This window comes from Gallus gallus, chromosome 4, assembly GCF_016699485.2.
Source record: "Gallus gallus isolate bGalGal1 chromosome 4, bGalGal1.mat.broiler.GRCg7b, whole genome shotgun sequence".
NCBI lineage: Eukaryota > Metazoa > Chordata > Aves > Galliformes > Phasianidae > Gallus > Gallus gallus.
In genome coordinates this window covers 17,381,789-17,403,616 of record NC_052535.1, presented here as the reverse complement: position 1 = coordinate 17,403,616, position 21,828 = coordinate 17,381,789, and the positions used below count along the sequence as shown (strand labels likewise).

Sequence of the window (21,828 nt, the reverse complement as noted above, 5' to 3'; positions counted from 1 at the left end):
TGATTTATGTAGAGCCAAGCACTTGATACCATGCACCACAGGATACGGTTGCTTAAAATGAAAGTGGTGGCTCAGTGCAAGAGCTGAATGGTGGAGACGGCCAAGCAGAAGGTACAGCAACTATATCCAAATAAAGCTGTATGAATTGAGAGCGGTGCTTACAGAGCCTGGGAGGCACTGGGAGAGTGAATGCGCAGTGCTGCTTCAGACCCTGCAGCATAGGGGGGGCATGGGGAGCTCGAGAAGGTGGGGTCCGTACAAAACAGCACCGGGCTGTCATATGAAAGGAATTTAGATGACTTTGTTGATTGGAGTGATACAAATGACATAACATTTAATAGCGCTGGGTGCAAAGCCATGTCGAGTTTTGCACGTATAGACCAACAAGAATTTCCTGCGTGAAGCAGAGCCATGACGGGAACAGGAGGGAGAGATGCATGGCACCACCTGGCCAGGGCCTCCTTGAGCAAGCAGTGGGACGCTGCTGCTGGGGACGCTAGCACCGTTTGTGGGTATCTGAGGAGAGTAATGGGGCAGATTCCAGGAAGCGTGGTTTTACCACTGTGCAAGAGCTTTCTGCTGCCAGTGGAGTAGCCCAGTGGGATCATACATAGCTCTGGAGACCCAGGGCAAGAAAATGTTAAATTAGAACAGTAGGAGGGCTAGCGACGTGGTCACACAAATGAGCTCTCTATTGTATGACGTGAGAGTAAACAGCTTAATTTGTTTAACTCTGGCCAATTGAGCAAATGAGGGGATGGTTTACAATGTCTTTTTACGCACAGCTGGGACTCAATAGCAAGAAGGAGGAAAACGGGTGTAAGTCAAAAGTTAGCAACCACACAAGATTAAATTGTGTAAGTTGGTCGTGAATAACTTTGAATGGGAAATTAGAAGAAAGCTTCCAACCACATAAGGCTTGAAGTTGTGTAATGGTCTTTCAATTAGGGTGGTTTTGAGATAGATCTTGATAATCTTATGGAGATTACACAGTTAAATTGGAGAGAGAGAGTTCCTGGAGATGGGAAATTAAGTTTGCACAGTTAGTCCTTTGGTCTCCGCTATATTTGTATTTTTAATGTAAGGTTGCAAGGAGAATGGACCTGGTTTTGTTTTCCACTACATCGACCGTGGCTTCTGCTGTGTTCTTGGGAGGTGGGGTGAACTTGCTGGTGGGGTGTACTGTAACTTTGTTGTACAGTGTTCTGGGGCTCCTGGGGCTCCTGGCTGAAGGCTGAGGAGATGCTGTCAAGTCAGCCCTAACAGCTCTGACTCCTGAGGCTAGAGAGCTGATCTTGATGTCCTCACTGCTCCCTTGCTACTTGATGCTCCTAAAATTTGTTGCAAAGCTGGACTTACAGTGAGCTCTGCCCTCGTGCTGATCAGAGCAAAATGCAAAAAAAAAAGAAAAAAAGAAAGTTGCGGGCCATTAGGGATGAGTTAATATTTTTAACAGGGCAGTTTTGTTCCAGGAAAGTTGATGTATAATAATGTGCATTTTATTACATTTTCATATTACAAGAAAAAGAGGAGGAAAGGGAAGAATAAAAGACAGAAAACAAGCAGGAAAGCAAGAAGGAAAACAGCTTGACTTAGCCTGGAGCAGAGATCCCGTACCTGATAAGCTGCCTGTTAAGAGAAATTGAAATATGGAGAAATGACAGTGCAGACGAGGATAACACTGAGATTGCAGACGAGGAAGTGTGCTAACCCAACTGCGCGGAGCTGCTGAAATGCGTTGGATCATCTGACTGTGCCTTGTATTCTTAGCAAACACGATTGTATAAGTGATTAATTTGCCGACATTGCTGTAGCACAGCGCTATGGTAACGGAGAGGCTCCCCAAACATTGGCTGTGCTTTAGCCGAGCAGCAGCTCAGCACCACGCAACCATGCATGTCCTCTCCCCAGGTGGGACGGACAGAGAATTGGGAAGGTAAAGGTGTGAGAGCTCGTGGGTTGAGGTAAAGACAGTTCCCTAGGTAAAGCAAAAGCCACTCATGCGAACAAAGCAAAACAGGGGGTTCATTCACACTTCCATGGGCAACATCCACATCCACAACTCCAGATGTTCAGCCACTTCCAGGAAAGCAGGGCCCATCATGCATAATGGTTTCTTGGGAAGACTAACACCACTGCTATGTATGTCCCCCCTTCTTCCCTCTTTACCCCAGCACAATGCTGTATGGTACAGGACACCCCTTTGCCTGTTCCGGGTCAGCTGTCCTGGTTCTGTTCCCTCCCAGCCCCTCTCTGCAGGGCAGCATGTGGAGCTGGGCGTCCTTGGCTCTGTCTAGGCACTGCTCTGCAACAACTGAAACATCAGTGTGTTATCACCACTACTTTCATCAAAAATGCAAAACACTGCATCATACAAGCCTCTGTGAAGAACATTAACTGTATCTCAGCCAAAACCATGACTACACTGTCCCAGAGTGTAGTGCACTGCAAAATGCACTTTTCCTTGGGAAGGAGGCAGGGAGGACCTGGGGTGGCGTGTACTGATGGGATGCTTGGTGGCCATGCAGGAGCTGGCTTTGGCCAACAGCCACCTGCTGCATAGCAGAGCCAGACAGCTGTGCCAGCTGACAGAGGCAGGGGACATCCATGGTCCTGAGCACTCTGAGTTTGGTCTGCAGTATTGGTGTCAGCAGCTGCCATCCACACTGCCCTCAGCCCTGGCGCCAGGCTGGGATTTAGGCAGGCTCCTCTTGTCCCCACAGCAGTGTGACAGCTTAGCAGGCACTTAGGCCAGACATCTCTTTCTCCACCATTATTGTTCCCTCTGCCCTGTAAGTGATGTATAAGTCAGTATGAGGTGCTTTGTTGGGTGCCAGGCATAGGTCAATTAACTGATTAACTAACAGCTAAATGCAAATATATTTGTAGGTGTATTTATTCTTGTTTACAAACTGCCTGAGCTTAAGCAAGATTTTCAAGTGTGTAGCAATGGCAGGAATCATATCCATAAAAATGCTAATCTCCTCCCTTGCTTCATCCGTTCAACCCACAAACACGCATATACACATGCGTAAAATAAATTAGTAAGGTTTGTTTGTTCTCTTTTGAGCTCAGCCTACTTTAATCTGACTTTATCTCACAGCTCAGCGTGGCATGTTGCTTCGGACTGTAAAGTTTTGACCATAGGCACCATGCTGGGTAAACCATTTTTTGGAGAAATAAATAAGCAGTAGATGAGCTGGTAACAGCTCCCTTGCCATTAATTGTTTTGCATACACACAGCAGCACTCTAAGAAGGCTTTTAAGCAAAGGCAGAGGCTGTATCTGAAAGGGCTGAGCTGACTGGCCCCGTGGATGAACTCGCATTTCTGTCTGCGCAGTAAGTGCCAATCCCACAGTACGTCTTTATGGACTGAGGAGGATGCTGTGTGTTTGGCCCAGTGTTGGCTTGTTGCAGCAACCAGCAATTAGAGAGGCAGGCAGTAATAGCTGGGGAGGTGACAGCTGCGCTGAGGAAGTTTGGCTGTAAACCTGTTTGTCCCGTCTCCAAGTGCAACGTGTGCATCCATGATTTACAGTAAATTAGAAATACTCCAATCAAATTGTTTCTAATCACATTTTATTAAGTGATGTATCAAGTAAGTGTTTGCATTAAGTGAGTCATGTGTGGCAAAAAGACAGGCCTTCGGTCAGCTCCTCTACTGCTGGGTATGTCGGAGATGAATACCGGTGCTTTGCTTTTCACTCAGAATAATTGGAATGGCTTCATTTGGGGCAGGCCTCCAATGGAAGGGACACGGTAGGAAGTTTTAACAAAACAAACGCTTCGTGCTAATCTTAACACCTATGTTTTCTATTTAATCTTGCTTATTGCAGGGAGCCGAGCCTCCTCATTTACTGGAGACAATGAGTCAACGCAGAAAAAATGAGCTACTTTGTTTTCTTTCTATCAGAAGCTCTGGGGTTGGCCTCCTGCATGGCAGCAGTGATACGGAGCTGTGTAGTGCAGAGGGAATATGCGCTGGCCCTTTAGGCCAGTCTTGCTTGTTCTGCCTCCACAAAGCTTGTTGCCTTTCTTAGCTGGGACATCCTCATCTCTTGGAACTTGGTTCTTCTGCTGTCTGTGTCTCACTGGAGATGGAGCAGAAGTCCATGACTCAGGAAAGTTTGCCCAACTCAGGAACCCTTGCCGAAAATTCGGTTATTTGAAGAGACTGTGTACCGTTCTGGTTTTCTACTTTGTGGAAGTTATTTGGTTTGGAAGGAGAGCGTCCCAGAAGAGGGTCGAATAGGAAAGCAAATGTAATTGCAATAGTCTTGGTGTACTGTCCATACAGGGCAAAGATCCCATGCCAAAAATGGGAGAAAATGAAGTGCAGTGGACTAAAATTGGCGCTGAACCATTTGGAAACAAGAAATGAGGCTGGATCAGAACTCCGTCTTGCCCAGAGCACAGTTTAGAATACAGAGCTGAATTCCTTGAGTGTATTCCTAGCTGAAACTGCAGCTAGTAGAGCAGTTAAGATCTCGAGTCTTTGGCTGATTTGATGGTTGATAGTAGGCTGTTATGACTAGAGGAAAATCTCTGTTTTCTCTCAAGGGATGGAAAAATACTAACTCAAAAGAGGATGACAACTTTTATTTTTGAAGGAAAGCATATAAATATTAATAAGTGATCCATCTGGAATAGCATCTTTCTTAAAAGTTGTTGTTAACGATTGTGTGAATGATGTGAATTTGATTGCACAGTGAGTAAAATTTTATAAATCATCTAATTTTAAAAGCTGCTGTACCAAGAGACTATTCTGGGATTTTCCAATATAGTCCAGTTTGTGTTGTTCAAATGAGAAGATATACCAGTGAATAAATAGGATGATGAACTGCTTGACGTAGAAGGCATAGTGCTTATCTGTGGTGTCTTGAAGTCCTAGGATAGATAAATTGTCAGTCTAATCTTCTTTAGATTGTGTTTGAAATGTACTTCTTATGAGGCATTTCTAACTGTTCCAGAGTTTACTGCTAAGACAGATACGTAGACTTTGTTTCTGTTTGACCTACAGCTCCTCAAGGTCCTTTGCAAGCAAATGCAGGCAAATTTTCTTCCATTATTTTTATTTGCTTCCTTGACCATGAAGTAAAATTCATAGTGATTATTGGTGTTGCTGAAAGTTTTCTTCTGACCTGGTTGCTATCATCAGACCTGACTGCTAGCGCAACCGATGTATAATACCAGCGGGAGCGGTAATACTAATTGTGTTTTGTCTTTGGCATCTTCGACATAGCACTGAGGAGCTCTGCAGTTGACTTGAGAAGGTCTTTGCAGTAATGAAGAGCATGGAGTTTAGAGGCACTCCAATAAATACTTTCTTTTTCTTCATTTTTTAAGTCTTTGAGATAGACTTACTGCAGAAAAGAGGATTGCTGGATTAATTAAATCAGAATAACCAAGCATTAGTTTTCTTCCTATGTTTCTAACAGTGCCACAGCTTTGAGAGTCTGCTCATCGAACAGCAGAAGTGTAGCATTTAATTTGGTGCCTTTTCTGACACAAATGTCATGTTTGATTAAGGAATCATCTGAGTCAACTTCACTCGCAGCTGATTTTCCTCCTAGCCTTGCAGCACTTGCAGCATCTTCAATCAGAAGAGAGCCCTGATAAGGAAGTGTTGCTGGAAGGAGGACATGCAATGCCCGTGTCTGGCAGAGCAGGATTGCTCTTCTGCATAGAGGAAGCAAACAGGTGTGGGATATTAAAAACTTATGACAGGTATAGGGAGATAATTCCCAAGATAATTCCACATCAAGCTCTGCTCCAGCTTCTATCTCCTGACAGGCTTCCAAAGCCCTAGGTCATAAGGTTAGAGAGAGCTGTGGGCTGGTGGTGTCATCCTCACCTGGTGCTGCAGGCCTTCCCCACCGCAGCCCATGCCACCAACGTCGGATAGCCTGTCATCACCCTTCCATTAAGGATGACTGCTTCTAAAACATTAGCATTCATGTCAGGACTAGAAATGAATCGGCACAGGCTGAAATCATTGTCAGGAACAGATGTGAGATACCTAATCAGTTATTTCCTAAGGAAAATGAATTTGATTGCGTGAATAGTTGTAAATATTTCATTCAGCAGTTCAGCTACTACAGCGGTGATAAACAAGCTTCTGCCACTGACGAGAAGCATTTTGTGGTACTGCACTTGATTTCTCATTCATTCAGCTTCAGTGTTGAAGGAAGTAGTGTGGGTCCTTTGGTCACTGTGGCAGCCCAGCTGTATGCAGGGCCTGCACATTTTGCCACTAGGGCAACGATCATGGTACAGGTTTTGATGTCAGTGTGAAAGCGACCATCTGAGCACCCAAACGTCACTCTGGTCCTGGCCCCACACTGGCTCCAGTGCTGGGCCATGGCAGGGAGAGTGGCTGCTGCTCCTGGCGGTAATTAAGCAGTAATGAGGGATACAGCTTTAATTTCATGAGCAGTTGCCAATTCTCACTTATTGACAACAAGAGTAAATTGAACTGGAAGGAACGTTCATGCTAGGAAGGACGTGATGCTGATTTCTGTGAGCTTTCAGGGAGTTCTACTGTTGACCTTTTGCAGAGAGGCTGTTGAGGGGAGGAGAAGGAAGGAGAGAGGTTGTTTTTCTTTCAGCCTAACTGATTGTTTTCCCCGCTTGAGTTTAGTCTAAACCACTGTGAAGCTGGCTCGTGGTTTGTAAGGAGACGTACATGGCCACAGTGCACGAAGAAGGAGGCTGTGAGTACAGATGATATTTGCCTCTCCAACACAGTGTGAAATCCTGAGGAAACTGGGACTGCTAACTAAAGGTCATGGACATTTTTAACTTCTGCAGCTGGCTTCATGCCACTGGGTAAGTCTTTGTCAGGGGTTGTGCTGGCCTTGGTGGTGTTACGTAGTCCAACTTTCACAGAAACAAGATCCCCTTTAACCCCTTTGGTTTGTGGGCGTGTACATGGCAGGACCTTTCTTTTTGTCAGATGGTTCTAGTGTTTATCTTCGCAGCCTGATTTTGATGTGTTAAACACAGTGTGGACACTGCTAGTCTATGTGGTTTAGGGTGCTTTGGTCAGGAAAGCCCTGAGTAACAGATTTGTGTCTGTCCTCATTCTGGAAGGCATAAACCAATCCCACTGCCTTCACCAAGGGGTTACACAGAGCAGTGTGCCAATGAATATTCCTTGATGAAGGCCTGCATTCTGCGGCACACTTTGCACTCTGTTGGGGGGAGATGCCATCTGATACCACAGCCATTTCAGCTGGCCAAGTCTCTAACCTGAGAGCCAGGGAGTGCCTGCATCTGAAGGTGTGGATCCACTGTCCTTCACAGCCCTGCCTGCACAGCCAGGATGCTCTGCAGGAGAGTATTGCCCACTGCTGCTGCCATTAGCTACTGTCTGGAGGAGAGCTACCCTTAGAGAGATGGACCCATGCGTTTAACTTACTGCTCGTCTTTGAGTCCCGATTTGGACTCAAAGTAAGGATTCTTAATACCAGGCCAATGCAGATATGAAATAAAACATATTTTAAAATGTTCTGCATGCTCACACTATTGTTGCAATCAACCTGGAGCACTCTTTTGTCCAGAAGAAACGCATGTGCCTAATTTCATGGTCTCTTATCCTTTTGGGATGTTTCCAGATCTCTGTCCCACATCCTCCCCTCTGCCAGGGGTGAGGAATCCCTGACAGCCTGCAGGTAATGAGGGACTGTGTGCTCTCCAGCAGGGTCAGAGCATCAGTGCCTGCCCTGCCTCTCCTCCTGTAGCATTAGGGTTGGAGCATGGATCAGACCAAGCCTCTTCAAGGGTCAACAGCAGGAACGTGTCTGTTTGATCCCTTCCCCTCCCTAGAGTCTCTGTGTTTACTCAAATCTTTTTTGCTTGGACGTTGTCTGGGAGGGACGCATCTTTTCTGGTCTTACAGAGCTTAAAGAAAAAGACCTCCAAGAGAATCCCCAGAGCAAAGCAGACATTCAGCCATGCTGAGTCATATTTTGTTATTTTGGCTGATTATCCAGCCAGCCATGCAAAAAAAAAAAAAAAAAAAAAAAAAGTCTGTAAGGGAAAAAATGTGTGTGAATATCTTATCTGCATGACAGAATGAGGACTTGGGTCTTTGTGCATAATATGTGTAACAATAATGACCCAGTATTAAAGTGCTCCAGTGGCTGTCATATTTGTAGTCTAAAAATGGTAGCAAGTAAAAAGAGAGAGAGAGGGATATGTTGATGTGTATCCTCTCCTTTTGTCTCTCAGAGCAAAAGTTCTGCTTTCTCATTAAGTTTCCAGTGCACATTTGCAGTACTGCGCAGAAAGAGGAATGTGGTTGTGGTTAATTGTTTAAATATTCTTTTATTCCCGAAGCTTTCAGAACAAATCACACCTTTTGAGGAGCTAGTTCAGAAGTGACGTGGGCAAGATATTGCAAGAGAATGTTGGACGTGAAGTTAAATGTGACTCAGAGAAGAGAAAGAGAAGGTGTGGAGGTTGTTCTAAAGAAGGAAGGAAAACCAGCTATATTATTAGCACTTCCAGTAGCGTATGTGCCGGCAGTTCTTCTTGAAAAAAAAACATATAGGCTTCAATAACTCAAATCCATCCTTGGTGTAACCACAATGGAATTACGGTTGGATCAGCAGCTTTGCTGGTTCATAAGTCTTCTAGCGTTACTGAAAACAGATACTACCAATGAGCATTACTTGGTCCAATATGCTTTTACTGTCTGTGTTTAATATCCGTCTGTCTTCTTCACAGTAAACAAGGAGAAAGTCTGGTAGCTACAGAAGGTACTTTGCATCATGCAGTCCAACTGGGGCAATTATTAGCTATTTTCAGCTCAAAAGAGCTGCTCTTAAAGCTAGCTAAAGCATGAACCTGTGCTTGGTCTTTGGGACCCCACTGTAACCTTATTATGTATTTGTATGCAGAAAGTAAAACATGGATGGAAAATTACCACTTCAAGACAACTGCAAGGTGTTTTGGCAACTCTGAGTAATGGGATGAGTTTTCTCACAATAATGCTCATGTCCAGTGCTTAATCATACACTTGAAACAATTGGGCTCAGACCTTATGAAAAGTGTTTACTTACTCGGCTTTAAGTCACAGGCCAAGAAATAACTTGATCGGATTAGTCGGGGTTGAATAGGAACGGCAGCAAATAGAATCAAATGAGTGTGAACGGTGCTGCTGTACTCTGCATAGAAGAATATCTGCCAGCTGCCGTTGCAGAGCATAATCCTGCAAGATGCTGACACCTCCGGTTCCTGTTCCCTGAGGGAGCAGGCGGGGCTGCTCTGGCGTGTGGTTCCCATCACTCACCTGAGTGAGCTTTTTCTCTGAACTCCTTATTTTCCCTCTTACATAAAAGTCGGTTCTTTTGTACCTCCTCTTTTCAGAAAGGCTCTCACCGCTTGCAGGGATGGGGTGCGTAGCTGGTTATTCTCAGCTGCAAGATTACAGCGATGGCAGCAGCAAGGTCAGTGGGGCATGCACACAGCTCAGCTGGAGAGCAGATGTGAGCAGATCATTTAAGGGAAGCAGCTGAAACTCTCAGAGCCAAATGAGGATAAGATGAAATTTTGAAATGTAAGCGCTTTGTTTAAATTCCTTTTTACTTATGCACATTATACCTGGAACACCGCAGAACTGAACACACTGAGAGGGGAAAGAAGTTTCTTATGCTTGAACTTGGATGCGTGAAGCCAAAGATATAAAATGAGGTCAGTTAGCTCAGCCGCAGCGAATCCTTTGATATTCATTTAATGGATAAGTAGATAAAACTCTAAGCAAGCTTGCATGCGAGACTTTGAATTTAAACTACTAAAGCTCTTTATAATTTTCTCGCAGATTTCTCACGTAGAGCAGTACCACTGCTCAGATAACTAGTGCCGCTCTGCTCCTGCTGCCGGAGCACTGCATGGCCCCAGGGCTTCTCCCTCCTTCCTTCTACCCAAAGTGGAGCGGAGAGGTGGGCTGGCGCTGGGAAATGCTATAGTCTTGGCAGTGCTTTGGTTGGAAATTTGGGCTGAAGTCGATAAGTTTGGATCAGCAGCTGAATTCTCCTCTTCTGCAGGGAGACTTTCAATCTAGTTTAGACCTATCTCTAATCCTTTTGTCATAATATTTCCTTTTTTTTTTTCTTTTTTTTTTTTTTTTTTTTGAATAGCTTCCTTATGTATTGAGTTCCAGAAATTCCAGGCTGGTGATACACATGAAAAACAGATTGCAACAGAGAGCAGATTAAATTACTCAGGTCTAGGATTACTGAGGCAGAACATTTTTTTTCTTCATGTTGTTTTAAAAAGGAGGAAGAATCTCTTTTTTTATTTTTTATTTTTTAGCTGGAAGGAGTTTGGGGTCAGTGAGCTCTCCTTCCACTGCTCACTCAGCAGTCACCTGAGGAAAAAATAATGAACTGTTGTGTTGGCTTTTTTCCCTTCTTCATTTGAAAATCAGTTCTTATCAGTGCTCCATATTTAAGGGAGTTCTAAGACTGCAGCCTGATGCTTCAGGAAGCTTTTTTTAGGAGGGAAGGTTTGACTGAGTGCCAGTAGACAGGGCTAATCATTGGGACATCTGGATTCACTTCTTAACTCTGCTGCCTGACCTTGGTCAATGATTTAGGTCAAGCTTTTCCAAAATGTGCCTTGGTTGTAGGTATTTGTGCTAAGTTTCAGCGTTACTGAAAATTAGGCTGTAACTGTGTTTACTGTTTTAAATCCAACTTCTCAAAACTGGTACACTCTTAAAAAGAGACAGAAGTAAAATGTGTGCCCTTGTTTCCTTGCTTGTACAACAGTGATAACTGTGTTTATAGACTGCACTGTAAAAGCAGTAGAGGAGAAAAGGGGTGGCAGCAAGCCACTTACATAGCAGCAGAAAAGTAGGTATGGTTAATAGAAAATCCCAGGGAGCTGCACAAGAACCAGACTTCCAAGGTCTTCCACCGCTCATCTGGCACCACCTAGTTTGTTCCTTGGGCAGCACCCCAGGATTTGCTTGTCAAAGAAATGGTAGATTACTTTCACAAGTGATAGGACGGTCCCTCACTTCTGCAACTTGTGAACTCCAAGAGTGATCAGGCGCTGGAAGAGGCTGCCCAGGGAGGTTGTGGAGTCACTGTTCAAGAAGTGTCTAGATGTTGTACCGAGGGACATGGTTTAGTGGGAAATATCGGTGATAGGTGAACGGTTGGACTGGATGATCTTAGAGGTCTTTTCCAACCCTGGTGATTCTAAGATTCTATGATTCTAAGGTCTGCTGCGGTTGCTATCAGGCTTTGGAGTGAGCTGAGCATCTGTAGGGGGATGGCCAGGGGAGTGCTGTGTGTAGGCAGAAGGCTTTCTGGTGTGAGGGAAGATCCTCCAGTCCACAGACAGCTCCTGCTCTTTGCTGGTCCTGCAGCCTGTGAGCAGATGGACTTTGAAGCAATGTCATGCAGCCCATTTTTCACCTCTCCAGAGCAGAGCAGTCTGGAAGTGTTGTCCTGGAACCATCAAGAACACACTCCTGTCCCTTAGGAAGGCTCCTGCTTTTACTTTGGAAGGCAAGCAGCCCTCAGGCCTCGCTGTTGTTTTTTCATGAGTTCAACATCCAGCACAGGCGAACACAAAGCCCAAATGTACATCCCCTCACCTATACCATCCACCATCACTTGAAACACATTTTGTATGTGTGCCTGAGAGCTACAAAGGAACTGAAAACAAAGGAATGTATTGAGCAGAAAAAGAGAACAGCTAAGTGTATGAATGGTTCTCGTCTCATTCGGCAGACTGGTGGTTGCTGAGGGTTGGCCTCTTTCTGACAGAAGTATAGGGGAAGGTATTTAGCTTGACCGGGTTGCTGATTTCCTTTGCTGTGTAATGATTGCATTTATTTTGCACAGAGGGAGAGCGCAAGGCCTAAGAGAAGACAGTTCAATGAACTTTATGTTAGCTTGGGATGAGTTTCAACCGTAGTAAAGAAAACAGTATCATAGAATGGTTTAGGTTGGAGGGGACTTTTAAGAATATTTGGTTGCAGTCTCCCTGCTATAGGTACCCATAGACACCTCCGACCAGACCAGGTTGCCCAAAGCCCCATCCAGCCTGGAAGTCTGAGTAGTATTTAAGGGTAACACATCCAAAAGGACAGCTTTGGCATATTGGTTCTAGTACCTACACATCTGCCAGAACAGAGACCAAACCCAAGAAGCACGCTGTGACAGTCATGAGGACGGTTGCTGCAAGTTGTGCCCTGACCCAGCAGGCAGCCTGGGGCTGTGCGCAACCACCATGGGCACAGGCCTGGCACTGCTTGGCTACCAGACACCATTGGTTTCTTTTATAAAGGTGTCGAGATGGTTTGCTCTGAACCTATGCTGAATGAAATGATGATTGTATCCAGAATCTGAGCTATGGATTTATGACCAGATGTTACCCATCTTGCTTAAGCTGCAGAATCAAGTTGGTGTTTTGTTGTGTTTTTCTGTTTTTAGGTTGTTGGAGCTGCTTTTATCATTGCTGAAATTTGTTGGGTTAACCTCCACACACACAAAATCATTACCTGTTGTGATTTGCCGGAGAAGTGAATATGATGGAAGTACCACCATATGTCTGTGTGTCTGTGCATTCCCACGGGCCCTTGCACTGTCAGGATCAAACAAAAACAAAACCAGAACTTTAAGAAATTGCGTGTTTTCTGGAAATTTTGGAGAACATTCTGTTCAAAAGAGTTCTGGTTGTGAGATGTCAGTCTTACTGCCTCCTTGTCTCCATGTGCCTTTCCTGGAGGTGGTCATGTGAGAACGTCTCAATTTCTGGTGAAGAATTCGTTGTGAACATCTGCCTTTGCCACTGTTCCACACCAGGGAGAACTGTCTGTGTGTTATTCTTTGAGGATTATTTGGCTCTAAGCGTTCGGGTCCGGAAGTACAGTGTCTGAATGAGCCACGTGTGTTAGCGACATATTTACAGGTTAGATGCATGATGATCATTTTCTAGTGCAGCAGGCATGTACCTTTCCTGTGGTAAGTGCAGATGAACACAGGTACTCATTCAAGCAGAAATGCTATTTGCATACTCATTTTTATCCTCCCTCCAATTTCACTGCTAATGGCAGTGGAATTGTGGTTTTGTGCTGTTGGGGCTAATGGGCATTCCTGCCTTTGGCTGTGTTTTGAGAATTTTAAGAGACTATTAGACAAATTGATAGAATCAATTAAATGCCTGCTCTTCTTGTTATAGAAACCCTGGAGACTTTCAAATAATCTTCTCTGGTGTTGTATCTTTAGCCTTCAAGGCTTCGCAAATTGCTGGAACAGAACAAAGTTGGCTGGCTATTTTCTCCAGGATCTGACAAAAATCCTAGAGAACACGATGTTCCAGTAATCATCTCTTCTTTTCAAGTGTCTGTTCATGTTTTTAATCTCTCTTCCCTTTCCCTTTGTCAGGAGACATCATATCCTAGTTAAGAAAAAACACAAAACCAAAAAAATAAAGAGAAAACCTACAGCAGCATTGTTCCTCCCCGTGTCTTTCATTTTGCTTCATTTCTGTGCTGATTCACAGTGTTCTGATACAGCCTTCTTTGTGGTGTAATTGTTTTCTGTAATCCATTTTCTTTGGGCTCCTCTTAGCTTCTGTCTGAAGCTGTTGCTGCTATAATGAATGTAGTCATAAATCTGTCACAGGTAACAAGCTAAATGCAGAGCTCAGTGCAGCAGGGAAGGGCATCTGCAGCTCAGGGAGCACATTGAGGTGCTGCAGTTATGGAGCAGGCAGAAAAAGTCCCCTGCTGACAGATGAACAGAAGAGGACACCTAATTCTTGGTTCTCTCATAAATCCACTGCCACTCTCTTGTTCCGATTTCTGCAGGGTTGCTGTATGACAATATAGGCATGGGTGGAAAATGGAAGTACACGGCTGAGATCTGGGGATTAGGTGTCTGGCAGGAAAGGACCATGTGGTGTGTGAGCCAGCTGTGCTGAAGAGACACCTGCTCCCCACTGGTGTGTTCCCCAAGGCAGCAGTCCCAAAACAGCTGGGGAATTGTGTGTGCGTTGGGCCTGGGTAAACCTGGGGCTCCCACTGCCGGGCAGCTTGGCAGGACTGTAAGGCATCGTAATGTTCTCTTTTGAATCATAGTGTCAAGAAGGCTGGCAAAGACCACTAAGATCATCTCATCCAGCCAAGAGCCCATGCCCACCATGCCCACTATCCATGTCCCTCAGTGCCACATCTTCATCACCATTTTCTTGAACACCTCCAGGGACAGTGACTCCACCAGCTCTCGGGGCAGCCTATGCCAATACCTCAGCACTCTTTCTGAGAAGGAATTCATCCTAATATCCAACCAGAGTCTCCCCTGGAGCAACTTAGAACCATTACCACTCATCCTATCACTAGTTAAGTAAGAGCAGAGGCCAACCCCCACCTCACCGCAACCTCCTTTCAGGGAGCTGTGGGGAGCAATAGGATCTCCCCTGAGGCTCCTCTGCTCCAGATCGACCCATCCCAGTTCCCTCAGACATGTTCTCCAGAGCCCTCACAGCTCCACTGCCCATCCCTGGACATGTTCCAGGGCCTCCATGTCTGTATTGCAGTGAGGGGCCCAATACTGCGCACAGCATTCAGTGTTAAGTAAGAGAAAAGGGAAGCAAGGACACAGAGAGGAGAAAATCAATGGGAAGACAAACATGACAGATAAGGAACAAGGAGGTGGAGAGAAACCACTTTTGAGAAAGATGCAGTTCCCTTGAACGCTGCAGCATACTCTGGTGTGATGGGTGAGTGGCTGGGCAGGGCGAGAGCATAGCATCTCTGTCAAGCACTTGCCTCGTGCAGAGCAGCCAGAAACATTCGCTGATTTTTCAAATGTCATTTACATTAGCATCCTATAATTGAATCAGTAACACTTTACTGAAAAGGTTAAATTCTGCCTTTTAAAAATTAAATCAGCTGTTTAGCTGTCAGCTACAGCCATGCTCTCCCGTTGCCTCTGGAAGAGTGAAGCACTGGCATGTTGGCATGTAAATCATCTTGCTGGAGAATGCATTAATTCTCTTATTTATGACTACGTTGTGCCACAAAGTGCTGCTTCTTGTAATTGAGGGCTCTATGCTGAATTCGTTGTGTGTAAAATCTGTGGAAATTATTAATGTGGCATGTTTCCATAATTAAATACTTCTTATGGTATAGATTTGAAGAATCCCTAACTGTTGTACATCACTCAAATGCAGACTTCTATGAAAGTTGGAATGAAAGCATAGCCAACTTTTTCTGCATGGAGAATATTTTTAATTGATGCAGTTGGAAAAAGCTTTTCCAGTTAGCTGGGGTCAGGGCTGGTTTTAGGTGACAGATGAAAGCTCGCAATCACAAAGAAATCGGCAGCATCACACTCACCAAGCAGTCCCTATCTTGCTATCAGTGGCATAGCCAAACCTTTAACATTAAAGCTGCACTGAAGCATTCATACAAGCATTGGCTTCAGGACATAATTCTTACTAATCCTGTATTCCTTTAAGAGATATCCTTAAGGTAATGTAAGCGTTCTGATGTTTTACAGCTGCCTGATAAATAAACATTTTCTTTACTCAAAATTTTGCAGTTGTAGATAGCACCTGAAGTCAAACAGCTCTGCAAAACAAAGAGTTAAAAAACATTCTCTCTCCCATTCCTTGTTCAGAAGACGTTGTACCATAGCACTGCAGAAAGGATAAAGCAGCACTTCAGCTTTTAGGTGCGTGTCTGAGCAGTCCACTGTCTTGTTAAGGCTGTTGTACTCCATTGCCCTTTCTGTAATGCTGGCAACAACTTCAAATATGGTGATATTTGAAAAGTCTAAAATATAACTTGCCCGTAAAATGCTCCGAGTGTTGTTTGGGACACTCCGTGCAAGGGAAGAACAAATCGTTTCCCTGTTCAGAGGATGGATGCAACGATGGATATGCATTTCTTGGTAGCAATACTGAGCCTCACCTGCCATAGGCAGCACAGGAAAGGATGCTGGCAGTACTACAAGTGTCCTCTCTTCACCTGTCTGGAGAGTTCAGGAGTCCGTCTCACCGAGCACTGCAGGAGAGGATTTTCAGGAGGCAATAAATAAATTTTGATCCCTCTGGTTAATACAATTAAGGTCAAAGAGATTCTATCTGGAGCTATTTAAAATACTCTAAGCATGCAGACACACTGCTGTCAGTAGTACTAAGTGCCTTACCTTGCTGAGGAGTGTATACAACCCTTATGAAACTATTCTTAAGTATTCTGGTTACTATATTTAGCACTGGCTCATAACAAGACAAAAAGCACTTAGCTAAATGTAGTCCTGAAGTGCTTAATCCGGCTAAGAATATTTTGTCCTTAGGTGTCTCCTGCTGAGACTTTTTATAGCTCACCATCCTGCTGCATCATGCAAAAAGCTTCTCCACTCATTTGGGCCTGTGAATTCTTTTATGGCCATTTATTTTGTCTTAGCCTGGGCTGGCAATAACCACTGACATCACTCATACAGGAGAGATGCAGGGCAGGCTCATCGCCCCTCACCTTTGTTGGCCATGCTCAGTGGGATGCAGTAGCTCTGCTGGAGATCAGGGAACTGGAGGCATGCTCCTCATTTAGGCTTGGTGACACTAGCTGGATCCTGTCTGGTTCCTTGCAGCTTCCAGTTGTCAGACGGCCAATGGGCAAGACAACGGAGAGATTTCTGTGCAAAGCTTTGCACTCAAAACCGAGAACGAAACCTTTTGTTTGACTCGATTTTTGCAATGAGGGTGGTGAGACACTGGAACAGGTTGCACAGAAAGGCTGTGGATGCCCCCTCCTTGGAAGCATTTGAGGCCAGGCTGGATGAGGCTGTGAGCTGTGGGAATACAAGAAAAACTGTTCAGAGCAGCAGCTGTGGAGCAAGATAAACAGCACTGAGCAATCTGGTCTAGAGGAGGTATCCCTGTCTATAGTAGGGGTGTGGAACTAGATCTTAAAGGTCCCTTCCAACCCAAACCATTCTGTGATTCTGTGCTTAGGCCTGTGTATGAAAACTGTTTTCTGACAAATTGTAATAAATCTGTTAGTGTAGATCCAAGTATTTTTTTTAAATATAACTCATTGCTTTAAAAAGAATATTCTTTTTAGCTCTACATATTCGAACTTAGTAGGAGCTAGAAAAACTTCAATTAGGTCATCCTTCTGGAGGAGAAACAATGATATAATCTTGAAATAATAGCACTGACCATGAGAAGCAGCGGCCAAAGTAAGAATTTCAGTTGTAATGTAGGTCAGTAGGATAGCAAATAAGATCACATGCTCCTTTTGAACTGGGATAGAAGCTTGAAATTTGACTGGCATAGCGCTGCCATGAGACAAGGCAGAGTAGGGCTGCTGTACCTGAGCTCATTATGTAGGTGTTGTTCTCAGCTGCAGCTTCACTGAGTATACCAGTCATTGTGTAAGGTTTTCTCTGTAAGTTTGTGTTCTGAACTGAAAATGACAATTTGGTCTCACCTGCACAGTTTCCTGAATTTCTTATGGTTGAAGCACTTAAAATGTTTATGCGTTACTCTCATACTTTTGCTATGTCAGGAGCTTCAGTCCCCTTCTAGGTAACATCCACACTGTGCTTGATAAACCCTTATCATGCAGTTTTCCTGGGCCAAGCGCTCTGAGCAGACAGACTGACATTCCACTAAGCTGCAGTGAGCAGGAGTTTGGCCCATTGTTCCAAGCCCCCCTACAAAACCCTGTCCCTGTACCACTAGACAGGCTCCTGGTGGTTAGTAGTGGGTCGCACGCAATGAGTTCTACCTCTGCCCGCTGCAGTGCTTGTCGTGTGTGTTGCACAGTGGTTCTTCAAGGTCTTCCTGGGCTTCCTTCTCTTTGAGGTGCTTTCATGTCTTTGAGAAGGGAGGAGGCTATTGCTTCTCCTTTGGGTTATCAGAAATGTAGGCATGTTTGCTTGGTCACTGCAGCTACAAGTACTGGTGGTGTCAGTGAGCATTTTGCAGTGTCTTGAGCAGTCTAAAGGTAACAGAAGTGGTGATGAAGCTGTGGGTCAAAGTAGGGCTTCAGGGGCATTAAAAGTTTGTTAAATTTGGAAGCACAGCATTTGGCTCTGGTTGGTGATGCTGCTGTCAGACATGACACCTCAGTTGTGTTCCTCCAGCAGCAGCTGGGCCCTGTCACGTTTTGGACAGCAGAGACTGCTGACAGCGGGTGCAGATAGACCAGCAGCCCCATGCCTGGTCCCAGCACCAGGTCCCAGAAGGCTCATGGTTGCATCCATGCACAGTTCTCATCTGCACCGTCATACTTCTTCAGCTTGCAAAGATTGCTGCTCTTTAGTCTATGTCTTGTTTGCAACTCTATTTTAACTGGATGTGCTTTTCCTTCCAGGATTAATTTTTCTCCGTCTCTATTTACATGGTGATAAGAAGTGCTAATCCCACTCCGTCAATCTGGACTGATGAATCTGAGGAGTAGAGCAGGTAATGTTTCACTTGGCTGTTAGCTTGCAGTGACTCAGGCAGCGAGAACCACTCCCTCGCCATGGAGTACATTCACATCCGGGGACTAAAGAAGTCGCACAGTTTCCTCTGCCCAGGTTTCCTGCATGGAAGGGATTCCCGGCCCCAGAGCAGGGGAGAGAGTGTGACTTTCTATTGTGTTTCACAGAATCACAGAACCGTAAGGGTTGGAAGGGACCTCTGGAGCTCGGCACCCAAGCCCCCTAAAGCAGTTTGCTACAGCAGTGGCACAGGAATGTATCCCATTGGGTTTGAGTATCTCCAGAGAAGAAGACCCCCCCACCTCTCCATGCAGCTGTGTCAGGATTCTGTCCCTCACGAGAAAGGAGTTCTTCCTTATATTGGTGTGGAACTTCCCATGTTGCTGTTGGTGCACACTGCCCCTTGTCCTGTCACTGGACTTTAGACCCCAACCCCATCCACTTGTCTCCCACTCTTCAGATACCATGAGCAGCGTCTGGCATGTTCTCGGTTGTGGATAATTTTATTTTGATTTACCAACCAGAGCCACTGAGAATGAGTCCCCACTGAAGAGATCACCCTTATTGTGCTGAATTTGCCATCATTGCATGGGGCTTGAGAGTACCACATCCTTTCTGGGAATTGGCTCAAGCTGTTCTCACCTGCTATGCTGCAGGAACAGTTAGCATACACCACAGGCAGCAGCCCATGGTGACTGCTTGCAGGCAGGCCCTGGGGAGGCTGGCTCTCGTTCCCTTCCATTCCCTGGGTGATACCAGCTAAGGAATGGTTCTATCTTGAAATGTCGGCTGTGAGTCCCTATGGTAGGACGCAGCTGGGGGAGTGGTGGAGCCAACAGCAGGCGATGGCTGCAGGGCACTTCGAGTGAACCTGTCTCATATTGTCCCTTGGATCATACCTTGTTGTTGCCTAATACTAATCCTGTGGGGGATCAGCACAGCTTCCTCCTTCCTCCTATGCCCTTGCGCCAGGATAGAAATCTCAGGTCCTCCTTAAGCACTACAGTGAACTTCAGCAGCCAGGCTGGCTCCCCCAGGCAGGCCAAATGCAGTGCTGCCTGGCCCAGATGCCAAACTGAGGTCAGCTCTCACATTTGCCAGGAGATGGTGGGCAGAAAGCAGTAGGGGTCCCCATCCCTTGCATTACCCTGGCTGTGTCAGGTGCTAGCTGGGCTTGCTTGGGACTTGGGCCATCCACGGGGGGACTGCAAGGGCAGCGTGGGGCTGCTGGCTCTCTTCCAGTTTGGGCATATGGCAAAGGTTTCACTCCTCAAACCTTTGGTCAGAATAAGCAAGAAACTAAGTAACGGAACAGAGGCTGGGGAAGTAGATGATAAAAGCATCCAGGAGGTCATAAGACACAAACCAGTAAGCTCTGTCATTTGGCATCCTCAGCAAGACCAGGCAGTGTGTCTCAGTAAGTACTTCTGTCCTTTCCTTCCAGAGCCCTGCGTTGTGTAAACGAACTGATGGATGAAGATGAGAAGGACAGGGCAAAGAGGTATGAGGGGACACACAGAGCATAGAAGCTCTCCCACGGGAGAATTGTAAATGCTGTGTTGTCTGATGCTTGAAAAAGTACTTGGGACACTCATGTCAGAGGCAAAATTCTGTGGTTTTCAGGCCATGTACAGTGGACCATGTAAAATGTAATTATGTCACCATTTTCATGCTCAGTGCTCCTTGGATTATATGGCCTTGCCCTCAGAATCTCGTGTTATCCTGTAGCTGTTTATCGTCCCAATGATTTTGTTGGCCTCACCTGGGGCAGTGCTGCTTAGCACAGGGCAGAGCTGGTCTCCCTCCAGAAGAGCTTGGCTCTGTTCTAATTGCTCACCAAACAGCAGTGCCAAAACAGAGAGGGCTGCTGCAAATGCTATGTGTGAGAACCTCCAAGTGCCAGCCTGAATGTGAACAGGAATGCTTGCTGCATACTGCCCTCGGTCGGGAGCACAGGAACATGTATTGTCATGAATACGCTTGTAAAGGAAATTAATGACTGCTGGAAGAGGTTGTATGAAAATAGCGTTATCTGAGCTATGAGCTCTGGAAAGAATGTTTTGGAAGAAACTGAATGGATTTACTTTCTTCCCTAATAAAACTCTAATAAAAGCATTCTTAAATTGCATTAATGCAAGCTGAAAACTAGTCTGTGGTTTCCTCAGCCAGACTGATGAAGCACCCAATTTCATAAGTCATGCCGCTGCTACTCCAGATTTTCAAAACCAGATAGGAGAGCTTGTACTTGACTTTATTCTGCAGTCAAGTTGCCTCTGCACAGTGTTCTCTGGCAATAAGCTACTTCTGCAATTACAGATCCAGGAAGGAGGCAGCCTTCTTGTTTTGACCTTTATGTGCTTGTATACTAACTGCAAAGCAAGAGTGGGCAAAAAGGCAGTGTGTGGTGCCAGGACTTTCTTACTGGAGAAATTTCACCTTCGTGTCATCATCCCTGATTTTGAAAGAGTGAGAAATGCTGCAGAGATGGACGTAGCGAGGCTTAAATGCCTGTAAATGCTATTTGCTACTTGCAGGCATTGCATGCTGACAGAGTGTTCAGTCCTGCTGCAAGGCTCCAAGCACCAGCACTGCACTGACACTCAAGCCTAATTTTGTACCAGCAGAAACTCAGATTCCTGTATTTAAAGCATTTTGCTGAGATGGGGCCTTGTGCCGAGCTGCAAACCCTTCATTTTACTGAGTGACGTTTACCTTTCTGTCATGCAGGGCATCACGCAACAAATCTGAAAAGAAGAGGAGAGACCAGTTCAATGTCCTCATTAAAGAGCTCTGCACGATGCTGCAGGGGCACGGCCACCCTCTCAAGATGGACAAATCCACCATACTGCAGAGGACCATCGACTTCTTACAGAAACAGAAAGGTACTGAGGGCACATGTCTGCCCCAAATGTCCCCTCTTTCTTTTCTTGGTTTCTAACGTGTCTGCATTGTGACGATGTAAGAAGGCTTTGTGCAGAGAATGATCTGAGGATGATTCCTCTGAAAGCCTCTTAAAAGAAACTGTTACTTGAAAATGGAAGGAAAAAAAAAAAAGTTCCGGTGATTATGAGTAATGTTGCTTTTTTGATGCTTTTTTCTTGAAGAAATCACAGCACAGACAGAAGCCTGTGAGATTAGACAAGACTGGAAGCCTTCATTTCTTAGCAACGAGGAGTTCACCCAGTTGATGTTAGAGGTAAGAAGAAATTAAAGCCCCACAGATTAGTGAGAGCTAATCAGTTCAGTGGAGTCGCTCAGAGATGCAGTTTTGTTCACCTGTGGGTCCCCGTGTTAATGATTTCCCCTCTCCTGGCACGTCTAATCCAAACCTGATAGAGACCAGTGTTGTGCTAAATGCTTTGCAGGCAT

The 21,828-nt window shown here is 45.3% G+C and overlaps 1 protein-coding gene across 6 annotated transcripts in view; it reads left to right on the top strand.

Annotated features, from left to right (window-relative positions):
* PASD1 (PAS domain containing 1) overlaps positions 1 to 21,828 on the top strand; it is an 88,445-nt gene that overhangs the window by 44,056 nt on the left and 22,561 nt on the right. For 4 of the 6 annotated variants that reach the window (XR_005859855.2, XM_015278642.4, XM_015278644.4 and 1 more), the window contains exons 2-5: positions 18,348 to 18,439; positions 19,904 to 19,960; positions 21,187 to 21,341; positions 21,564 to 21,655. Coding sequence is in view for 4 of the 6 variants with exons in the window: in XM_015278642.4 (XP_015134128.2) it covers positions 19,929 to 19,960; positions 21,187 to 21,341; positions 21,564 to 21,655 (279 nt within the window). In the remaining 2 variants the exon portion in view is untranslated. Of the gene's footprint in view, positions 1 to 18,347; positions 18,440 to 19,903; positions 19,961 to 21,186; positions 21,342 to 21,563; positions 21,656 to 21,828 lie in introns of those variants that run through there. The other 2 variants (XM_046941132.1, XM_004940852.5) reach the window with 2 other exon arrangements.